At 40.5% G+C, this 23053-nt stretch overlaps 2 protein-coding genes across 2 annotated transcripts in view; both read right to left on the bottom strand.

Moving 5' to 3' along the window:
• Positions 1-23053, bottom strand: part of COL19A1 (collagen type XIX alpha 1 chain) — a 226223-nt gene that overhangs the window by 24130 nt on the left and 179040 nt on the right. The window contains exons 37-46 of the mRNA XM_074861812.1: positions 19800-19853; positions 18845-18898; positions 16753-16797; positions 16088-16138; positions 15960-16004; positions 14984-15010; positions 12004-12057; positions 8963-9007; positions 6812-6856; positions 6642-6704 (exon numbers count right to left, since the gene is read on the bottom strand). Of these exons, the coding sequence (XP_074717913.1) occupies positions 6642-6704; positions 6812-6856; positions 8963-9007; positions 12004-12057; positions 14984-15010; positions 15960-16004; positions 16088-16138; positions 16753-16797; positions 18845-18898; positions 19800-19853 (483 nt within the window). The remainder of the gene's footprint in view (positions 1-6641; positions 6705-6811; positions 6857-8962; positions 9008-12003; positions 12058-14983; positions 15011-15959; positions 16005-16087; positions 16139-16752; positions 16798-18844; positions 18899-19799; positions 19854-23053) is intronic.
• Positions 360-6110, bottom strand: LOC141940628 (uncharacterized). Its single transcript, XM_074861811.1, has 2 exons — positions 5120-6110; positions 360-1652 (listed from the first exon to the last, which is right to left on the bottom strand). Exons 1-2 carry the CDS (start codon positions 5162-5164, stop codon positions 720-722), a joined length of 978 nt encoding a protein of 325 aa, XP_074717912.1. The 5' UTR covers positions 5165-6110; the 3' UTR covers positions 360-719.

Raw genomic sequence — 23053 nt, 5'->3', positions numbered from 1 at the left:
CTTTCAAGACAGAAGCATAATGTGGAGATGTGCTGACAAACTGAAGTGGTCTGCTTCTCAAGCTTGTCCCCGAAACATCAAGCTTTGGGGGAGATAACGAGTCCTGTGTTATCCTAGCTGAAGCACTTCTAGAATATAAACTAGGTTGTTTTAAACCAGCTCAGACAGTGCTGACTACACTGCTGTCACACTTCTATTAAATAAAGAGGTCAGATTAGACATATCCTAAGTGAACAGTAAATGCTTCAGCTGCAGTGCTGCATCACTGTGATGGTTTAGCCCCTGCCGGGGTCTGAGACCACGCGGCCGCTGCCCCTCCCCCACAAAGGGAGTGAAATACAAAGCCCCAAGACTGAAATAAGGAAAGGTTTAATACAACAATGCAATAGCAACACAACCAACAACAACAATAACAGTAATAGTGATGGCAATTAACAGAGCAAAATAGCTACCAAACACAGCAGTGGGAAGCACGATGTACAAAACCACGAGTGCACCGCGCTCCCGCGCCAGGAAAAATGTGACCTGCCAGGATGTGACGTCCGCATGGTATCTGAATAACCCGGCTAGAGCTCCCCCCCTCTGCTGGGGAAACTTAACCCTATCCTGGTTAAACCAGGACATAATCCACCCCTTTATTCTATACCATGTGCGTCACATCCAGCTGCCACTTGGCAATTAGCATTGACAAAGAAAAATTAACAAAAGCACAGTATAACTCACGGTGTGTTTTCACCCACAATCAAGTCCCCTTGTGGTACGCATCGGACCTCTCCATCCTTCTGCATCACCCACCAGGTGCACCCAGGTCCTTGAGCAAAAACAATCCCGTGGATGGGTTTGCCTTTGCCCGGCGCAGGACTAACCCAGACCATTTTTCCCAGCAGGTCCCTCATGCGCACCACAGGGACTCTATCCCCGTCCACAACACGTGGAAGTTTTGACTGAGCCGGGCCAGCTCGATTGGCAGATCCTCTTGTGTTCACTAACCAAGTGGCCTTTGTCAGATGTGTGTCCCAGTGTTTGAAGGTTCCACCCCCCATTGCTCTCAATGTAGTTTTTAACAGTCCATTGTAGCGCTCGATCTTCCCGGAGGCTGGTGCGTGGTAGGGGATGTGGTAGACCCACTCGATGCCGTGTTCTTCTGCCCAGGCATCTATGAGGTTATTTCGGAAGTGAGTCCCGTTGTCCGACTCAATCCTCTCTGGGGTGCCGTGTCGCCACAGGACTCGCTCTTCAAGGCCCAGGATGGTGTTTCGGGCAGTGGCGTGGGACACTGGATAAGTTTCAAGCCACCCAGTGGTTGCTTCCACCACTGTGAGCACGTGGCGCTTGCATCGGCGGGTCTGTGGCAGTGTGATGTAGTCGATCTGGCAGGCCTCTCCATATTTATATTTCATCCATCGATCTTCATTCTGCTGGGGCTTCACCCGTTTGGCTTGTTTGACTGCAGCACATATCTCACATCCGTGGATGATCTCTGCGATGGTGTCAATGGTGAGGTCCACCCCTCGATCTTGAGCCCACCTATATGTTGCATCTCTGCCTTGGTGGCCCGAGGTCTCATGGGCCCACCGGGCTATGAACAGTTCACCTTTACGCTGCCAGTCCAAGTCCACCTGAGCCACCTCGATCTTAGCAGCTTGGTTCGCCTGCTGGTTATGCTGATGTTCATCAGTGGCTCGACTCTTGGGTATATGGGCGTCCACATGGCGCACCTTCACAACGAGGTTCTCCACCCGGGCTGCAATGTCCTGCCATACTTCAGCGGCCCAGATGGGTCTGCCCCTGCGTTGCCAGTTGTTCTGTTTCCATTGCTGCAACCACATCCACAGGGCACTTGCCATCACCCACGAGTCAGTGTAGATATAGAGCCTCGGCCACTTTTCTCGCTCAGCAATCTCCAAAGCCAACTGGATGGCTTTCACCTCTGCGAACTGGCTCGATTCACCTTGTCCCTCAATAGCTTCAGTGGTTTCTCATGTGGGATGCCACACTGCAGCCTTCCATCGTCGATGTTTTCCCACAATGCGACAAGACCCATCAGTGAACAGGGCATATTGTTTTTCTTCCTCTGGCAGCTCGTTATATGGTGGGGCCTCCTCAGCACGTTTCACCTCTTGTTCTGGTGACATCCCAGCATCCTTGCTCTCTGGCCAGTTCATGATCATTTCCACTAATCCTGGGGGGTCGCGGTTCCCTATTCGGGCCCGTTGTGTTATCAACGCAACCCATTTACTCCACGTGGCATCTGTTGCATGATGTGTGGAGGGAGCCTTTCCTTTGAACATCCATCCCAGCACCGGCAGTCGAGGTGCCAGGAGGAGCTGTGTCTCAGTGCCGACCACTTCTGAGGCAGCTCGAATTCCTTCGTATGCTGCCAGTATCTCCTTCTCAGTCAGGGTATAGTTAGCTTCAGAGCCTTTGTATCCCCGGCTCCAAAAGCCTAGAGGTTGGCCTTGGGATTCCCCATCTGCTCTTTGCCAAAGGCTCCAGGAAGGGCCATTCTCCCCGGCTGCGGTGTAGAGCACGTTCTTAATCTCCTGCCCTGTCCGGACTGGCCTGAGAGCCACTGCCTGGGTAATCTCCTGCTTAATTTGTTCAAAGGCTTGTTGTTGCTCTGGGCCCCATTTAAAATCGTTCTTCTTGCGGGTTACGTGGTAGAGAGGGCTCACAATCAGGCTGTAGTTTGGGATGTGCATCCTCCAGAACCCCACAGCGCCCAGGAAAGACTGAGTCTCTTTTTTGGTGGTTGGTGGGGCCATGGCTGTTATCTTGTTTATCACCTCCATTGGGATGTGGCAACGCCCATCTTGCCATTTTATTCCTAGGAACTGAATCTCCCTTCCAGGCCCCTTAACCTTCTGTCGCTTGATGGCAAAACCGGCCTTCAGGAGGATTTCAATTACCTTCTTTCCTTTCTCAAAGACTTCCTCAGCTGTGTCCCCCCATACAATGATATCATCAATGAACTGCAGGTGTTCTGGAGCCCCACCTTTCTCCAGTGCAGTATGGACCAGTCTATGGCAAATGGTGGAGCTGTGTTTCCACCCCTGGGGCAATCGATTCCAGGTGTACTGAATACCCCTCCAAGTGAACGCAAACTGTGGCCTGCACTCTGGTGCTATTGGGATGGAGAAGAACGCGTTAGTGATGTCAATCGTGGCGTACCACTTGGCTGCCTTTGACTCCAGCTCATACTGGAGCTCTAGCATGTCCGGCACTGCAGCACTCATCGCTGGCATAACTTCATTCAGGCCACGGTAGTCCACAGTCAGTCTCCATTCGCCATTAGGTTTTCTCACTGGCCATATAGGGCTGTTGAAAGGTGAGTGAGTCTTGCTGATCACCTTCTGGCTTTCTAGTCGACGGATCAGCTGATGGATGGGGACCAGGGAATCTCGGTTAGTACGGTACTGCCGCCGGTGCACCGTCTTGGTAGCAATTGGCACTCGCTGCTCTTCAACCTTAAGCGACCCCACCACCGAGGGGTCCTCTGAGAGGCCGGGTAAGGTGGACAATTGCTCAACCTCCTCCAGGGCAGCTATACCAAAAGCCCACCGGTACCCTTTTGGGTCTTTAAAGTACCCTCTCCTGAGGTAGTCTATACCTAGAATGCACGGGGCATCTGGGCCAGTCACAATGGGGTGCTTATGCCAGTCCTTCCCAGTTAAGCTCACTTCAGCCTCTAATAGGGTCAGCTGTTGGGACCCCCCTGTCACTCCAGAGATGCAGATGGATTCAACCCCACTGTGGCTTGATGGCATCAAGGTGCACTGTGCGCCAGTGTCTACCAAGGCCTTATATTCTTGTGGTTCTGATGTGCCAGGCCATTGGATCCACACCTTCCAGTAAATCCGATTATCCCTTTCCTCCACCTGGCTGGAGGCAGGGCCCCTCTAATCCTGCTCACCATCACTCACTTGATCTAAGAGTGACTCCTGCAGGAATGACTTCCTGGTCCCCTCAAGAGGGTCAAGCATACTGTTGGCCATTCTATTCTGTCTGGGGGGTTTCTGACTAGACACTGGAGCTGCATCTCTCTTGGAAGACTCCCCTTTCATGGTGGTCTTCCCTTTCAGTTGCTGTACTCGTGCAGCTAGGGCGGAAGTGGGCTGCCCATGCCACCTTCTCATGTTCTCCCCATTGTCGCGGAGGAAGAACCACAGGGTGCCCCGTGGTGTGTACCTTCTACCGCCCTTCTCTTGGGTGGGGAAACGCCTGCTTCTAATGGCTGAGACATCGGCCCATGCAGGCAGAACATAGGACATGTCCTGTTCCATTTTCTGGAACCTCTGAGACAGTTCCTCTACGGCTGAAACCCAGGCATGTTGGGAGGAAGGGAGACTTCCCTCATAGTGCCGGAGCTGGATAGTCACTTCATCCACTGTCTGATTGTCTCGCCACCAGGATGCTGCTGCTAATGCTTTGGAATGTCCCTCTGGTCCACTTTGCAGGAACTTCCGCCACATCAGCTGTGTACAAGGGACCTGATCTGGATCCAATGGTGACTGCTCATCATTCAGATCACCATAGATCATATCAAACACAGCCATTTCCCTGAGGTTTTGGATGCCTTTCTCCATGTCGGTCCACTTGCCTAACCGACATAGAGAATCATCCTTGTAGGGGTACCTCTCCCTCACAGCGAGCAGGAGTCGCTTCCAAAGGCTGAGGGTTTGAGCCTGTTTCCCTATTGCCTTGTCAATACCAGCCTGCTTGGCTAAATGTCCCACCTGCTTGGCCTCTCTCCCCTCCAATTCCAAACCAGCAGCTCCAGTATCCCAGCACCGGAGCAACCAGGTGCAAATTTGCCCGCCTGCAATGCGGCTGTAATCCTTCCGCATATCTCGCAACTCACTGAGGGATAGAGATCGGATGATTACCTCCGGCTCTTCCTCCTGCTCTCGTGATGGGCCTGGTTCATTATCACCCTGTACATTGCGAGGGGATTTTTTGGTATATTTGGTTTTCCGTATCGGGGCAACTGATACTGGCACTGCTTGTCCCTCCGGCTCAGCTGCTGTGCTGGTGGAGGCGACCGGTACTGGCGCTGCCTGTCCCCCTGGCCCAGCTGCTGTACCAGCAGGCTCACTTTCAGACCCTGCAGCTCTTTCACCCCCTTGGGGGCAGTGAACAGTGTTAAAGATGACACGGTAAGCATGGGCAAGCCCCCAGCACATCGCAAGGATTTGTGTCTCCCGGGATTTGTCAGATTGGCAGCACACCTTTTCCAAACACTCCACCAGTTTATCAGGACTCTGCACTTGTTCGACAGTGAGATCCCAAAGCATTGGGGGTGACCACTGACTCAGGCACTTGCCCATCTTCTCCCACACACCTTGCCATTTATAACTATCTGCCCCCGGGGCAGGTTTCCGGGTGGTGCTATTGTTGGAGAAGTACCGCATGGCCCAAAACAAGATCAGGCAGACATTTAGAAAGCATTGTGCCACGAACACAGTGGCCAGGAGGCTCCAGGGATAGCTGAAACTCTCAAAAACCGAGAGAATCTCCTCCCCTGGCTCACCCATAGAGGGGGTGAGACCCCAAACAAAAGACCAGGCAGCAAACAGGTAGCGGTGCACCCCCACAAGCAGCGAAACGAGCCCATTATAAGCAGACAGTAACCAGTAGAGCAAAATACAGCCCTTGACACATTTTCCACCAACAATAAATGCCACTACTAGGAGCACAGAGTGGATATGAGGATTAATCCAGCCCCACCACGCAAGCAAATTGCCCAGCATTGCAAACATTTCTTATCAAACAATACAAGTAAAACAGAAAAATTACACCTAACAGATTGCTCTAACACACTTCTCCTTTTGTCCTTATTTCAGTCTTCTCCAGCCCCACGTTGGGCGCCAAAGTTGTGATGGTTTAGCCCCTGCCAGGGTCTGAGACCACGCGGCCGCTGCCCCTCCCCCACAAAGGGAGTGAAATACAAAGCCCCAAGACTGAAATAAGGAAAGGTTTAATACAACAATGCAATAGCAACACAACCAACAACAACAATAACAATAACAGTAATAGTGATGGCAATTAACAGAGCAAAATAGCTACCAAATACAGCAGTGGGAAGCACGATGTACAAAACCACGAGTGCACCGCGCTCCGCGCCAGGAAAATGTGACCTGCCAGGATGTGAGGTCCGCATGGTATCTGAATAACCCGGCTAGAGCTCCCCCCCCACTGCTGGGGAAACTTAACCCTATCCTGGTTAAACCAGGACAATCACCTGTATACAGAAGTGTTACGAAGTTTATTCAGAGTCACGAAGCACACACTTCTCTATCTAAACTGAAACAGAGAATGTATTTTGTCACCCCATTCTTTATAGACTGTGTTGAGTGTCTGGGTTAATATTCTCCTTCTGAAAAACACAAGAGGATCCTTCATGTCAACAGGATCCAAAGGACCTTTAAAGGCAACATCTCAATAACATCAACTAATATAACATCACCATACCAGGAATTCTTGACTGGATGGTTAATATTGAGTACTGTAGCTCTAAGTGTTCTTCATATGTTACCTACTTAACACAAAGCAGGATGTAATCTCATTTCTTTTGTAACTTCTGGTAAATTAAGACACATCTTTTTGTAATGAACATATATATTCAGTATAAAATTGCTTACTGGTTTTCCTTGTGGCCCTTCTGGCCCAGGGAAGCCTATATCTCCTATAGGTCCTCTTTCACCCTAAGAAAAAGAAAACACACATATAAATCTGCATGTAAAACCTTGCATTCAGTGTTTAAAATATTTGTGTATTATCATAAGACTCCAAAACTTAAATCTGTACTTACAGGTTCCCCTGGCATCCCTGGGGACCCGGGAGATCCCGGTTTTCCCTGCAAAAAGAGAACATTACAAATTCAAATTACTAGGATGCAAAACATAATTTCTCTTAGGTCAAAGATAAATAAGAGAAGATATATATTTGAGTGAAATGTTCATGTTACTGTTCATTAAATGCTTTAAGAGAGGAAAAATTTTTTTAATATCTGTACCATGTTAATCTGGCTCTTGTGTACAACATAACTCAATCACTTGGTCTTCTTTACCCTTTCTGAATACTTAGATAATGTTTTAATGAAATTTTCTTTTACAAACCATGATTTCCTTCTTGAGAAGTCAGAGTCAGATCAAAGTTTATCGCTGTATATGTGAAATCAAGATTCTTTCCTTCAGGTACTTCCTAGTCCTGATTTTTTTAAAAGTGTTTATTACTGACTTAATGCCTTTTGCAAATTTTCTTCATGCTCTTTTTCGGTCACTTTTATTGTCATTTCATGTTCAGCCTTCCGGAATTCACAACCTTTTCTCATCTCATCATTTATATGGTGATTTTAAATGTTCTTATTTTTTTAAAATGATGTCTTGCTTATAGCAATCTATCTGGTTCAGCCCCAGACAAGAATCTATTACCCTGAATCTACATTTCCCAGAAATATCCTTATACTGGGTCCTCAGCTGACTTGTACAAGTGAGGGATCAATGCCAGTGACAACTTCAGGGACAAAAGGACTGAGGATTCATGCTGAGGAAATAAGCATTGGTGGCAATTCTTGCAGAATCTCAGTCCAAGCTTCCCTGATGTCCTGCTCAGCAAAAAGTCAAAGCTAAAATGCGAGGTTTATATTCCCAAATGGGAAAAAGGGTCCACTATTTAATCTTAGGGAATAATGCCAGGCAAGGATGACAAATTCTCTTCCAATAAGATATGTGGATATATTTCAAAAACTTTTCAGAGACTACTGAAAAATATTGTTTCTCAAACATCTATTAATTTGTTAATTAAAACTTCTTAGCATAAAATGTTAAAGCAAATAATTTATTTCAGTGGATTTTATTAGAATTAAATGTAATCAACAGAATGCCACTCCACCACTGATGAAGGGATCTCATTAAATATTTCATATCCAGCTAGAATAGAGAGCAACAATAATAAGACTTGGAACATATCCAGTGGGAAATACACAGGGAATGAACAACTGTGATCACCCTAACTGGCTACTGCATTATTGATTCACAGCATGAAATACATTTCAGAGAAACAAACTTTGAAACTCTTAACATGGGCTATAAAACTCAGACAAATACTTCTCTTTTCTCCTTAAGTTTCAATTTTACTTTGTTTTAGGAGAACTTAACTAAATTAAGCTATTTAAGCTGATGTACTCTCTTGGAACTTACAGTAAATGAACTAAATCAGTGGTTAATGGAAATGGGAGTGCATAGACACAAACTTCTCTTCGTTTCGCAAAACACACATTTATAATTTAAAACCAGCTCCTGAATAGATTGGTAGTTGCCCAAATTTAATAATAAATGTATTTGCATATAAATAACTCCATATTGCCTGCTGAAATATGGATAAACCTTTTTATTAAACTGTGAATGCAATCTAAAGAAAAGTTGTCTTCATTTCCTTTAGGAACACAAATGAGTAATTATAATTTCAATTTATCATTAATTACATTTACTTTCACCTACAACAAACTTTCTGGATGACTTTCAGAAACTTCTCTGAATACCACACGTAAATAGCTGACAGAGCATTCCCCTAAAGCAAATGTTTGATTGACTTGATATGCAGATCCTAACTAATGTTCATGATTTTTCTTTGTGACAGAAAGATGCTCAGAAATTTGTGCATGCCCAGGAACACAGAAAATATCTTTATCTATATTAAACTGAGACAATGAGAAGAATCTCATATGCTTTCTTAACTAAGCATATGCAGCTTCAAATTCCAACTTTATCCAACCATCCCCCCCATCACTTTAATAATAACATGAACTCTCTTTAGGAAAAACACATGATTTTCATAACTGCCTATAAAGCATTAGCCAAGCGCTGGCGATCCACAGTGATCAAGATTACAGCTCACCACCTTGCTTGACCTGTTTTTTCAGCTTCTAACAAACTGAGTTTTCTTTAATGAATATACGTACCGGTGTCCCTGCTACTCCTGGTGTGCCAGCTGGTCCACGGTCACCCTGAAGAAAAGATAAATCTAAACTTAAATGGTAACACTCAAAACAGAAGTTTGGTTGTGGACTCCCATTAAAACCTGAGGAAGGATTATTCAGTGAAGTGAAAATGAGGACAAGTGCCAGACTCTGCTAAATGCTAATATTTAGCTCTGCCACTGACTCATTATACAGACCTGAGCAAGTAACTTAAATCCTTTGTTTAGGTTCTCTTGTATAATGTAATGATTTTCATGCTATCCCTTCTACTCTGCTTAAGGCCTTCCTTGAAAAGGGGTGGAAAGTCCCCAACTTACCTGTAGTTTTACAAATAATTATAATTTGTGGTCATGACAATGACCAAAACTCACATAGGGTAATTCACGATCATATCAACATCTCCATATTTAAGACGCATCTTTCAAGTAAGTTTTTGCCTTCCTGCCACCCAGTCATCCGTTTGCTGCATCCTTGATTTGCTTGTGCCATGGTCCTTTCAGGGCAAAGTTTATCCTTTTAGCATACAGCCACCTTTGTCTGTGCTTTAAGCTAAGTCAATGGCATTTGTGCTGAAGCTGATGAGTTATGGAGCTCACGAGTGGTAAAACTCTACACAGTGAGACTTGCCCTAACCCACTGCTGACATGTATTGGTGTGTGACACTACACTCTGCTAGTGTAACGTTGGTTAAAAATGTAAGAAAAAAATCAGGCTCCTATGATCATAGAGGATTTCTATAATCATGTCAGAAAAGCCCTGGCACAGTTAAAGCTATACTAACAGGCAAATATTTTTGTGAGATGAGTTTGTTGCCTGGAGCTGTTTTGCAAAAGCTCCACCAACATAGCTACAGCCACATTCTGTTGCACAGAAGAGCCCCAGGAGATGTTGGGATTTCTGGTTTCTGTTCTTATACCTAATGCTGATTTGTCTCATCCTCATAATTTTGTTCAGGTAGTGCAATGATAATGCCGGTAATTAGAAACACTGAACTCCATTACACAAAGTATAGATGGATGACAGGTTAAATGTCTGACCTTATGTCCAGAGGGAGAAGCTAGCTTACAGGCCACAGTTCAACCTTTCTTGCTCTGGAGGCTAAAAGAAGTCTATGCAAGTTCACCCCTCAGTGAGGAACACAACACACACCTCAGGAACACTTGAGCACTGAGTAATTGCAGCAGGGTATATTGGCTGGAGCACTGCACTCTGGCCCTGTGGTCATTCTGGACCCAGAACTTGTATCGTGTGTTTTCCTATAGGCTGGATATGACAGTGAAGCTAGAAATTCCTAACACTTCCCTTTCAACTTTTTTCTTTCAAGGGTTATTCTGGTCCTTTCAGCAATGTGGTTTGCAGTGTGGCTGCACAAACCACTGTGTCAGCACAGTTGAGGGAAGGGACATTTTGCCCCAAGGACACAAAGTTGTTAAGCCAGTTCATGAAATTACCATGAAATTACAGCCAACATTGTCTGTGGAAGATGGCATTCTGCTACACAGATGTACCTAATAGCTCTAAATTAAAAACCAGCATGAACTATACTGTTGGGATTGGCAGGCAGACTCTGGGATTCTATTCATTTACTTGCACCAGAAATGTGGAATTTTGACCAAATTTAGTTAAGGAAAGGATATTTTTACTTTGGGCAAGGGCCAAACACTTAGCTTGTTTATATGATCTGCTCCACTGTCTATTCCCTTTATTTAATTCTTGTCCACACTTTGTCTCAGTTAGACCTGCAGTATCTCCCTGTGTTTGTTCATTTTAAAATCAGACTATTCTTTAATTGCTTGTAAATTGTAGTCTTCCAGAGAAAGCATTAGCTCATGTAATTTAAACATCTAGTATAGACACCTACCTTAGATCTTGTCACCCCCGACTCACTGCACAAGGAGTAATGCACAGTGATACTGAGAGAAAATTTTCACTTACATTGTTTTTGGATGAAAACTAAGTTTCAGTAAACTATTTTTGTATGAAGCTAGTAAATAACATGTAATTCAAAAAGCTGAATATTCAATTTTAAAAAAAGTACTCTTTTTTTCTTCTTAAATTTAGAAGATATGTGCAAAATCAAACTGTTTTCACTGACATAAATATATTTACAGATTTTTTTCATTTCTCAGCTGAATTTTTTTGAACTTTGTCATATTAAGAAATGAATACCAAAATCTCGACATTTTTAGCATTTCATGACAAGCTTTTCTCTAAATTCATATCAGCCTCCACAACTAGTAAGGCTGAAACATGCCATCAGCTGAAGGAAAGGATCATTTCCTAGCACCTGAATGCAGACTTGAACTACAGGAAGGAGCTGGGGAGGATGTGCTATGGTGGCATCATACATGCAGTACAGAGTGCAAGAAAAGCAAAACAGAAACAACGGGACTTTTTTAGAATAATGAGCAACGGCCCAAGAGAAGAAATTTTTGCTCACTTTGGAACAGGATGAAATGCAAGAGGAACTGTAGGGAATCAGTCTCTACTTCTACTCTTTTCTATATTTTTACACTCATCTGAAATAGTCTTTTTTTGTATGGAAGTCTTGCATGCACTAGGTCCAGACTAATTCAACAAACTTCTCTTCATATTTGTAGCTATGCTTTAAATCTTAGAATAAGACAGACAAACTGTAAGCATGAGATGATGTTCAACAGAGAACAAGAACTAGTGACCATACTTAGGAACATGTTAACTATATTACTATCAAGTACTATAGTTATATATAGTACATACTATATATAATATAGTATATGGTAGTATTCTATCAAGTTAAGAAAACAAAATATTACAAGACCTCCCACATACAATTTTCCATTTGTGGAAAATGAAATTTTATGTTGGGTGAGTATATGATTTAGATCCACAGTAAAGCAAAAAAGGAAATACAGATAAATATGCAAATATTTTTCACACAGAAACATTAGCTTACACAAAAAAATTTCAAACAAGGTTTCAGAAAACATTTAGCTGAATATAGTTGCCACTAAGAAGCCATGACTTCTTTTTAAGAGTCCTACCTTTTCCCCTGGGAGTCCTTCCAGTCCTGGTAATCCCATTGGTCCTGGGTCTCCCTGATTTTTTTTTTTTTAATTAAAAAGGATTGCATACATTAGAATTTCTGTACTCTACATGAGAAATCTTGAACAGCAAGCAACAGCAGATTATTTAATTTGAGATTAGTAGAACAGACAACCAGTTATTAGGTGAACAGGTTTTGTTATGCCCTGTTTTAGTGATCTGTGAATTAAGCTTTTCCCAGAGGCACTGTGTGAGTATTTGGATCAATGGTTTTAATTTTGATGAAGAATGTAATCCAGAAGACTCCCCTCCTGTGTTCCTGCAAGCCAAGGTCAGGCAGTAGAGCCCTGGGGTGTAGCATACGCTGTCAACTTGAGAACCAACCTTCAAGCAATTCTGTGCTCTGTTCCCTAAACAAAGCTTACTCTGCAGCAGGGTACACACAGACCAGGTCCCGTGTAGGTCTTCAAGTTTTGAAACAAAACCAGAAACATGTTCCACTGGAGAAATCAGTTTAATGTGTAGAGTGAGGAGGCCCTTTTAATTCTTTTTCTGTTTTCAAAGAAAACTGATAATTTACCACAGAGATTTAAACTACAGCCAACAACTCCAATATTTCAGCAATTCTCAGGTAAATTCAAAGCCACAGAAAATTCCCATCTGGATTTTATGAAGTTTCTGGCAGATCTCACTTTCCACTCCTAAATTCTGGGAGATGGTACTTCCCGAGTAGGAAGTGGATGCTGTTACAGAAAGACATATTCATTTCTGGGCATTATGGTGAAACAGAAGAAGCTTTGTGACTTCTTATTAATCAGCTATTTTAGGAAACTATCTCACAACTCCACGCTTTGCTGTGAGTGCTGAGGGACTGGTTCTCTTTTGGGTTTCTTATAGTCCTTGAGGACCACAGTTACCACATTGGTTCATAGATCAAAGTTTAGTTTTTCATATAGCTGGCTCTCCATTAACACTTGGCAAGGAATGAAACATGATCCTAGGCCCTGCACAGGTTGGCTGAGAGGAGATTATGCACCTTCATGATAGATTAAATCCTAGCCAGTTCTTAAAAATGTTACCTTCCCATAGCACTTTGGTCTTGGCTGGGTTAGTCTGAAGTAGCTACACTTAATTCTGCTATTTTTATGTAGATACTGTGCCTGCACTAGTAGGAAAATAGATACAACTAAATGGTACTGGCACGTTGGTTTCATGAGTAGAGACATTTATCAGTAGTTTTACACCGATACTGAAGAGAAAGACTCCATTATATGGACCCAAGTCAGAAGAGAAGAACCCTTCAACAGGAGAAGACACTCCTCATCATCTTCCAAATACTGTGGCCTGATGTGTTCAGACAAGGCCAGTCTCTAGTGACTTTTAAACAGTCTTTGTGTTGTGCTCTGACTTGATTCTTTACTGCCAGGCATCCAAGATGTTGGCTGAACCATCCCCTTATTTATTTTGCCCAAGACTAACAATTCAAAGACCGAACAGCAGCTGGAGAGATAAGTGTCAGCTTCTGGCTGAATGAACTGAATGTGTTAAGAAACTCTGTAGAGTATTACTCTGAAGTAGCAATTTGTTTCATTAGTAGCAGACATAGCTGTTCTTTACTTTGCTTGAAGGGATGTGATTTTGTTTCAAAAACGATCTCTCCAATATTTTTCAAGGCTTCCTGATCTTTATCAAGTAGACAATTCATCAGCAGATGATGGGGAATGCAGTCTGACTGGGCACAATTTTCTTTCCCTAACTAGCTCAGTTTCTACTGCTTTTATCGAGTAAATTTTTCTCATCAATTTCCATTACCTGGTACTCGTTCTGATTCAGTTATACTGCCTGAAGTTCAATAGAGGTCTGCTGGACACAGTTCTACCACACTGACCATGAAGGAGTAGAACCTGTTTCACTGCCTTGCAGTGTTATAGTGCTGTAAGTACCACTATGCAGTTATGTGACATTCCTTAGACTTGAAAAAAGAAGTACTAAAGATGTACTTAAACTTTTACTGCTGTGGAAGCACCCATTCAATTTTTAAAACAATATCAATTTAAAATTACATTTTATACTATCATATTTTTCAGGCTAAACCATCAATACTCAAATTTTACTATTAGCTTTTGGGTATTTTCACTGATGTCCAGTCATCAAGATGCAATACCTGTAAATTTCAACTTTGCCACCATTAAGGCTAAGAACTGTAGTGACAAATCACAAGCTAATGACAAACATAGTTTCCATATTAGAAAGGCAAGTTACATCAGATGTCAAGGACTTTGAGAAAAATGTACACCCAGTCAGGATTTGGATCTACATTCTCCTGGCAGCTAGTCCTATGCAACTGCTCAAGATTCCTTCACTAGTTGTCCTTTCCCTCCTCTTAATTTTTAAAGAAAGATCATGTGAGAAGGACATAATACAATGCTTAAAGGGAAAAGTATTAAAAAGTTAAAATAGATCTGCTTTTGAATGTCAAACTACATAACTGAAAGGTATAGTGGCTCCCATGATCATCATTATCTTGCTCACCAGAGCAATGTGATCATACTGTAACTAACTGTCATGCCATTTCCAAAGAAAACATCTACTTCTAGTTGTTACTAGCTAGCATGATGTAGCACGCTATCCCTTCTCCCTTAGCAACGTTGGTAACAATGTAATAGCTCTTAAGGTATTTTCTATCTTTACTTCACATTCTCTATTCTTAGATATATCCAGGGACAGCTCAGCAGAGATGAATTCACAGGCAGTTAATACTATGTTCAGTCATTCATTATATTATCACTTAGAACTATTTACCAGAAATTGCAAAATTTGCAAGCCTGGCAATTAGAAGTTTTTTTTCAGATGTACTGATTCTGCAGGAGGTAAGCTACCTGCTAAAGTACATTAATGGACTCTTTCACCCTTGTGACTAGGATCATGTATTGAACTACTTGGGGAATTCTCTATCATGACCAAAAAATACATACATACCACTGTGCCAGGATCTCCTTTTGGACCCTGCAAAGAAATGAAGAAGGGGAAACATATTTAAAAAAGAACAGAGTTATACAGTAAGATGATTTTTTTTTTTTTTTTTTTTTTTTTGCATTACTGCATTAAGGCTGTACTTTGCTAATGCAGTGCATTTAGAATCAGTATTAAGTCCAGTCCTCTCAGCTGATTAATTTAATATAAAATCTTAGTAATATTTGTTTTTTGTTTTGCTGTTCCACAATACAGAGAAAGACAGCTCTGCAGTTCAGTGCGAGCACGTGACTACAAGCGGCACATAATGTAAGGACAAAGTCCTCACTGATGGCTACAACATTTTTATGTGGTTTACCTAAATGACAATCACCTTAAAACAGCAGAACTTGCCTATGACGCTAACAAGGAGGAGGACCTAAATAAGTACACAGTATCATTGACTCCACAGAACCAAAGCAACAGTGTCCAGCTGTAAGGCGGTACATCTGCACTCTGCAGCCCTGTGTTACTGTCACATTATAATTCTCGGTTTTACACATTTTTCTGCACTGTAGCTGCACACAGTGAATCAGTGACAGAGTTGAGATCAGAATTCATGAGCTTCTCATTTCCAGCACCAAATTTAACCCATTACAAAACTATGCCATCACTAAATATAAATACTATATTACACATTTTAAGATATGAGGATACTTTCACTAGAGAGTCCAATAACAAATTATGTACCATTTTTGCAGCCTTTACTTGCTAGGGTGAAATACTTAAATCAAAATAAACTACTCTCCAAAATGGGCTAAAATGCTTGATAAACACATAAAATCACATACATTTACTACATACCAATCTATCCTTATTTTTTTCTGTCTTTCGCATATTAAAATCAAATTCCATGTCACCTCCCAAAACTGCATGCAACTAATCAAGCCCTCTGTTACTATGTTAATTAACTATTAGAAATTATGTTTCTCTTAATACTTACCGGAGGTCCTGGTGGACCTGGATAACTGGCAACACTTACACCTCCCTAAACAGCAAGTTTAAAAGTTGAGTTAGGTCAAAATTAGGTGTCGATTGAAAAAAAAAAACCCCAACATTAAAGAGAAATACCTGGAGCTTATACAAGCTGCTCATTCCATTTCTTTCATTGTAAGGCATACCCTTTAAAACATGAAAACCAGGTAAGTGTCACAATTATGCATTATAAAGGCAGAACTCTTGTCCTGTTCAAGCTGCGTGGCTCAGCAAAGCTGTGATAACATTTTTGTTCTCAACCAATTTTTCAAAGATTCCAGACATTTCAGTAAGAACATAAGACACATATCAATGCAGCTTAGGACTTTTTTTGAATTATGCAACCAGAAACTGGTAAATCTCAGTGTACATTACATTTTGATATTTACTATTATGATAATTCTGCAGAATTAGTTTTGTATTAGGTACTATTCCAGTCAATTTGGAGTCCTGTGAGCTCCACAGACTTTCCCTAGGTTTCCTGACTTCCCTGATCTCAGGTACACAAGTTATCTAAATTACTTTAATAACATCAGACACCAAAGTGAACTCATTTGACCAAGTTTCTAGGATGGCTTTACTCAGCGATGAATCACAAGGGAAAAAGGAATACAGAAACCTTTTGCAAAAAGACATTGACTGTCTTCCTGCACTATTAATGCATATTAGATTGACAGTCAGTTCTTTCTATTACGTTACATTTTACTCACAGGTATACTGTTCCTAATATAACATTCAAAATATAAACCAAAATGTCTCACCGGAGGCCCAGGTGGTCCAGGTTTCCCAGGAGAACCTTCACTACCCTAGTACAGCAAGAGATTCATACAACTCATTTACTGCAACTGATGTCCACATCTATTCCATACCCAAGCTATGATAACCATAATGACAATATACAAGAGATACAGTCAATATGAGCAGGTAATATCAAGAATAAGTTCTCCTGCCCAGCTCCTGCTTAAGCATTACACAAGTTATTAATCATTACTTTATACTATTTTTTTATTTTGTTAGTTACTTGATGCTTTATGTGTAGTAACTTCCTTGTGGCAAAATAGTGGTGGTAACCTGGGTTGTGAAACACTTCATATATACCAGGAGGGAGAGGAAGAAAACAAAGAGTTGTTAATTTCTAAGCAACTGGCAGATTACCATTCATTTTATGGTTTGTCTATAATTTTGCAAAAGCCAAACCTCAGTTGATCATTCACAGATAAATAAAGAAGAGCTACAGTTTCAGAAGTTCAGTCTATTTAGAAACACACTGAATAAAGATCTTCTTTAATAAGAGATATAATGAATATCTTTTGGGTTTTACTGTAAAATATTAATCTGTGGTTACCTGTATCTGTAGTCTGTTCTGCTGATGTGCACTTATATTTAGAAAAAACTTCTGAGTTTTTGCCCCAGCAGAATGGCGGGGTCTCTGAACAGTATAGACTTACAAAGGTTTCAACATCAAATTTCCCAAATAAGATCTTTTCAAAATCTCATCACTACAATTCAGTTAAAAACACTGTATAATTTGGAACAAGTCTGCCAGAATTTTTCACTGACTTCATTGGATCTTCTTAAACATATGTCTGTGAGACACTTGGGTTGCATATTTAAAATTATTACGGTGGCAAAAGTCAAGTTAAGTGTTCAATGGCAATAATTAGCTCACCAGAAAAATATAATTGTTATTAAATGTTTATACTAGGATAATTTCCAAATGGTCCTGCTAATTGATAGAAACTGTCAGCCTCCAAAGAGTGATAAAAATACTATACTTTAGAAAGCATGTTATATGATCATTTCTCAAACATGTTCCCCAGATGAAGAAAGGAGGAGGAAATTACTCTGGCTGTATTTCAATTTACTTCATCACTCTTCAGCCATTGACTTTTGCCCATTTTGAACTATGAGACAGTAGTTATAGAGCAGTGGTTTCTCATTCTCACCTGTCTGCGAACTGTAAACAAGGAACTAGGAAAGACTTGTGTTTTGCATTCAGTTGCATAAAAGTAAATGAGTGTGGTAAATTTTTGCTATTATGGTCTGCAAGGAGACAGCTTTCAATCAGTTTTTATACTGAAATAATTTCAGAGGTCTACAAAACAGTTTCCTTTCTTACTTGTACCAGAGTCAAGGTTTTGTAGAGTATTAGTAGGATCACATACATTGATATGGCAGTGCTATGCCTGGAAAACACCAGGGTAAAGCTGAAAAAAACCTTCAGAAAAGCATATTCATATACAAAATGAAGAACTTGTCCCAGAAAGTATTTTGTAGCAAACTAAGTTTGTGTCTGCTGTATTTCACTGATCTGAGGTACCGAAGAAATGAGCTCGACATCTTAGTTATAATGGATAATATCAAGTGCCTGATAAAAGAGCCCATCGATAAAAAGCAGTGCTATAACAGTGTAAATTAAGTTTAAAGGAAGCTTATATATTTTTGCAGAATCACTTATACTCAATAACCTTCAGTACTTGTGAAGCAGTTTTAAAGCATGCAGTTACTTTTGACTAAAACACTGGTAAAAGAATGAGAAGCAGAGCAGGTAGTAACTAATACACTATTTCACAAACTATTTTCACCTTCCTAAATTTTATATAATATGTCACACTTAGAGAACATTCACTGCAACTTACATACACCACAAGGACTACACTTCAAAATATAAGCCCATATATACGGCATAGTTTGGGGAAAGTACTTGTATAAAGACACAAATCAAAATTAATTTGAAAATGTATGTCAAATTCTTGTTTGTGCTTTATGTTAAAAAAACCCCCAAAACACAGGAGACATAATAGGATTGCAAAACCTTCACAGATCTTTACCAAGACTAAAAAGAAGGAATACCTTTTCGCCTTTTGACCCCGCTGGACCAGGATGTCCAGGTCTTCCTGTGACTCCCTGCACAACACAGTATCAGTTTATATTAGTTAAGAAACAATGAAACACAGTATTTTTCCATTGCAGCTTAGTTTTTAAAACCTGTACTGTTTTGAAGGTCATTTAAATCTAATTATGCTTCTCCTCCAGGTTTAAATATCTCTTCTGTTTGATACAACAGCTGTGTCCTTCTGATAAGCCCTTTGAAGGATAAAACTTTTGTTTGTGGTTGCATTTTCACCTTGGCAGACTAAATGAACTGACCTTAACACCTCTTGATACTGCTAAGAATCATGCTTTACTGCTAAAATGCAGATTTACATATTCCATATTAAACTTCTTAAATGTGTTACAATTTTTGAAAGAAGGGAATCATTAGTACTGTCAGCAACCTAGGAATGAATAATGATCATACTAATGTGATCTCATCCAGTACATAGAAAATTAAAAAAATTCCAAGAGGAGTTTTCCCAGAAATATCAACATTTTTAACAGTATTTTTCAGTGACTTTAAATATTGGCAGCTTATTCTCATACTTTTTTAAAATGTTTTCAGAATGCTTAGCTGGAATTATTTTTAGATTTTTACTACTAACATTATTACTATAACGTGGGTACAATTACATAATTAACTGCAAATTTGCACATCATAAGTCATGTAACCTCACAGAATCTCTAATCATATCAAAACTCCAGACCCATTTGAGTTACATAAACTCTGAGCACAGACAATGACAGTATTTTCAGTAACATCAATTCACAACATAGTTTCTTTTATTAGAGCCAGTATGGGTAGGATTTTATTATTACTCTCTTAAAAACCAAAAGAAAGGACAAGAAACTAAAAATATGATGTTTTACTAGATAGTTATAGCAACCTCTGCAGAGATAGATTACATCACAGTTGATACCACCCACTTACAGATGGTCCACTGGATCCTGGTATGCCTGGCAGTCCAGGAGCACCTTGAAGGCCCTGGAAAGTAAAAGAGCATATGTCTATTTCTTCTCCCACTTATACCCCAAAACCTACTTATATTCAGCATGTCCAGCAGTATTTTAACAATGTTAAGGCATGTTTTCACCTAAAAAGTTAGCATTATTTTTAGGAATGAAAAAAAACCCCACCATGCAGGGAAGAGATTATCATTGAACAAGGTTAGAGGCAACTTCTTGCTTGGCTGGTACTACTTCTCCTTCAATCTTTCACATTGTTAGCTTATGTCCTGTATATCTTTTTGTCTTTAATTGTGCAGATAAGAGCAGAACATCTGGCTTTTCCTTAGAGATTAATTTTTCATTTTCTAACACTAAAAGGCTTTTTTCTGCTGGTGAGAAGACATATATGAGACTTCTCAGTGTTACCTGATGCTATCTAAATGCAGTGATGCTTTCTGCCTGATTTATTGATTTTACTTTTTGGTAATAGAACATGACATTTGACCTCATCGCCCTCTACAACTTCCTGAAAGGAGGTTGCAGAGAGCTGGGGATGAGCCTCTTTAACCAAGTAATAAGTGATAGGACAAGAGGGAATGGCCTCAAGTTGTGCCAGGGAAGGTTTAGACTGGATATTAGGAAGTATTTCTTTACAGAACGGGTTGTTAGGCGTTGGAATGGGCTGCCCAGGGAGGTGGTGGAGTCCCCATCCCTGGAGGTGTTTAAGAGCCGGGTCGACATAGCGCTGAGGGATATGGTGTAGTTGGGAACTGTCAGTGTTAGGTTAATGGTTGGACTAGATGATCTTCAAGGTCCCTTCCAACCTAGGTGATTCTGTGATTCTGTGATTTTTTGTAGTATTTAATGACCTACTTTCCTGCTCTTATTCTATTTGATTGCTTGGAAATCGATGGATTCTGGTATCCACTTACTAAACATACAGATGTGCAACTTACTACAGTGGATAAAGCTGGGATTTGAGACAAGTCTGCATGTCACTGAGTCTCTCCTCTGCCACACCAGGCTTACGTGCAATTTTAGTCATGTAGAAGTCATGTACTAATGAGAGCTAATTGCTCTCAGTTCCCCCTATAATCCACAAAAGGAAATAGGTTCCTCTCAGCAGTGATTCACAGGGTGCCTAACCTCTGACAAGACGAATCACCTCAAAAAAGACGTATTTCTATTGTATACAGTGTTTAAGAAGGCATGGCTAAGGGGGAAGTCTAGAAAACCAGAGGTCAGGAGCCCTGAAACAGAGGCTCTGAGGGAGAGACTGAGGGAAAAACTTCAGAGAGAAATAAATTAGGAAAGATGTAGAGATGGAGAGACACATTGATTCCCCTTTCTTGCTCCTACACACAGAGGACAATCATCCACCTCTGCAGCTTTTCTGAGTGGCAATCCAACTACTAATGTTTTCTCTGCTCATTTTGAATTACTTTACTCTGATGGTACAGTCACCTGGAAAATGAATATGAAGCCAAAGGAACATTTTCTGTAATTCTTATTACTGATGTTAGAAAAACCCTCCCCTGAAAAAAGGAATGTTTTAAAAAGGAAGAGAACTAAGCTTCAACAAAGATTAAAGGGTTATTCAAAAGCACATGGAAGTTAATGAGCGTATTTCAAAGAGCTTCAGGTGGGCTTCTCTTTCCTCTCCTTCCACTCCCATGCTAACCAAATCATAAAAATGAAAATAAATGCATTCTTTGAAAATATGTAAATTTGTAAAAAAAGTTGCTTTTAAACTTTGTAAACTCTTTTATAAGTGTTTCTGAAAATAAATTCACTTGCACCCTCAACATCATAATCAGATGCTGCTGCTAAACATTGAAAACATCAGAGCTGAGGCAGCTAACCAGTTCTCAAACAGTGAAGAAGCATGTGAATAGCTGACTTACTAACACAGCACAGCGCCCTATTGAATCAATAAAAAAATTTAGAATGAATTTACTCTGGAGACCTTTAAAAAATAATAACTGCCAGTTATAATTTTGCCTTTCCCTTATTACCATCTTAATTGCCTCTAATATCTCACCTGATTCTCAGCAGTAAATAGTATCCAAATTGTTGAAACTGTTTTGCTAGTGCCTCAGACTACTAGGCTTGAATTGTAGAGGTACCCTATAGGGCACACGGAGGATGTGTTACTTTCCCATTTATTTTTCAAGTAAAATTCTGCTTGGGCTTCACTTATAGCTGCCCCATCATTGTAAGGTACATGTTCTAAATTCAACCTCAGAAGGCACTTGCTTTTAAGAAGCAAAGACATAATGAGCTCTGCAGAACGTGTAAAAACAAGAGGAAAAATAAACATGATACTTTAGTCTGACAATCTGCTAAATTCTGGGGCAAAGCAGTAGCAGGAATACATATCTAATGCTTCTGTTGCATCTTTTTTTCTCCTCATATAACTTTACTTTTGGAAGCCAAGGATCCTTATGAACACAGATTTTAAAAAAAATTATTCTCATTCTACTACTGTTTGAAAATTTGTACTATCGCTTTAGCACTAAAGAAATGTAAAATGCTCATAAAGAATTACAGAACCCTCAATCAATAAGCTCTAAATTTCTTTCATATTTTCCATGTGCTTTCTCTTGTAGCCAGCACTCCCAAATTACAAGAGAGTGGTATGTATTTAACAGTGCCAGTTAAGTATTTTGGAATTTCAAAGTGTTCACCAGATATTTTGTAACAGACTACTTATTTCAACTAATTCAGTTGGCTAAGGTCTCTAGGAAATTAATTTATATACTTATATTCATTTGCTTAATAGCAGAAGCTTCTGCTTTGGTGATTTTCTTTTTTTTTTTTTTTTTGGACAGAGATTGCTCTTGAACTGTTAACTGCAAATGTTTAAATTTAAAATGAAAGCTATAGCAGCTGTTTTGGATTCAGCAGTGCAAGTCATATGGCTATTTTTCCTTCTGCATAGTGACATAAAAGTAACTCTAAGAATGCAGTATATGATGCAAAATACTGTAAATATTTTCAATTCAGTATCTTCTAACATTTTCCAGTTTCCACTTAATAGTAATTGCTGTTATGACCATTCCCATCAGAGTATTTGCTTAATGGAATGTATTTGAAAGTGAATTCTAAAAGGGAGCTAACACAATGAAAGCAAATATGTTATAAAACATTAAATATTTTCTGAAAATATTTGGCATTTGGCTATTTATTGCTCTATCCTATACTGTTAAAAATTCCCATTTAAAGGTACATGAGGCT

The sequence above is a fragment of the Strix uralensis genome, chromosome 3, assembly GCF_047716275.1.
Source record: "Strix uralensis isolate ZFMK-TIS-50842 chromosome 3, bStrUra1, whole genome shotgun sequence".
NCBI lineage: Eukaryota > Metazoa > Chordata > Aves > Strigiformes > Strigidae > Strix > Strix uralensis.
Note: the sequence above shows the minus strand (reverse complement) of the source record. Positions and strands in the feature narration are given on the sequence as shown.

Excerpts from the sequence above, each read along its gene's own strand:
- LOC141940628 (XM_074861811.1), bottom strand. The coding sequence starts at position 5,164 with ATGCTTACCGTGTCATCTTTAACACTGTTCACTGCCCCCAAGGGG. Across the intron at positions 1,653-5,119 it reads TGTTCACTGCCCCCAAGGGG|GCGAACCAAGCTGCTAAGAT; the intron begins GTGAAAGAGCTG and ends CATAACCAGCAG.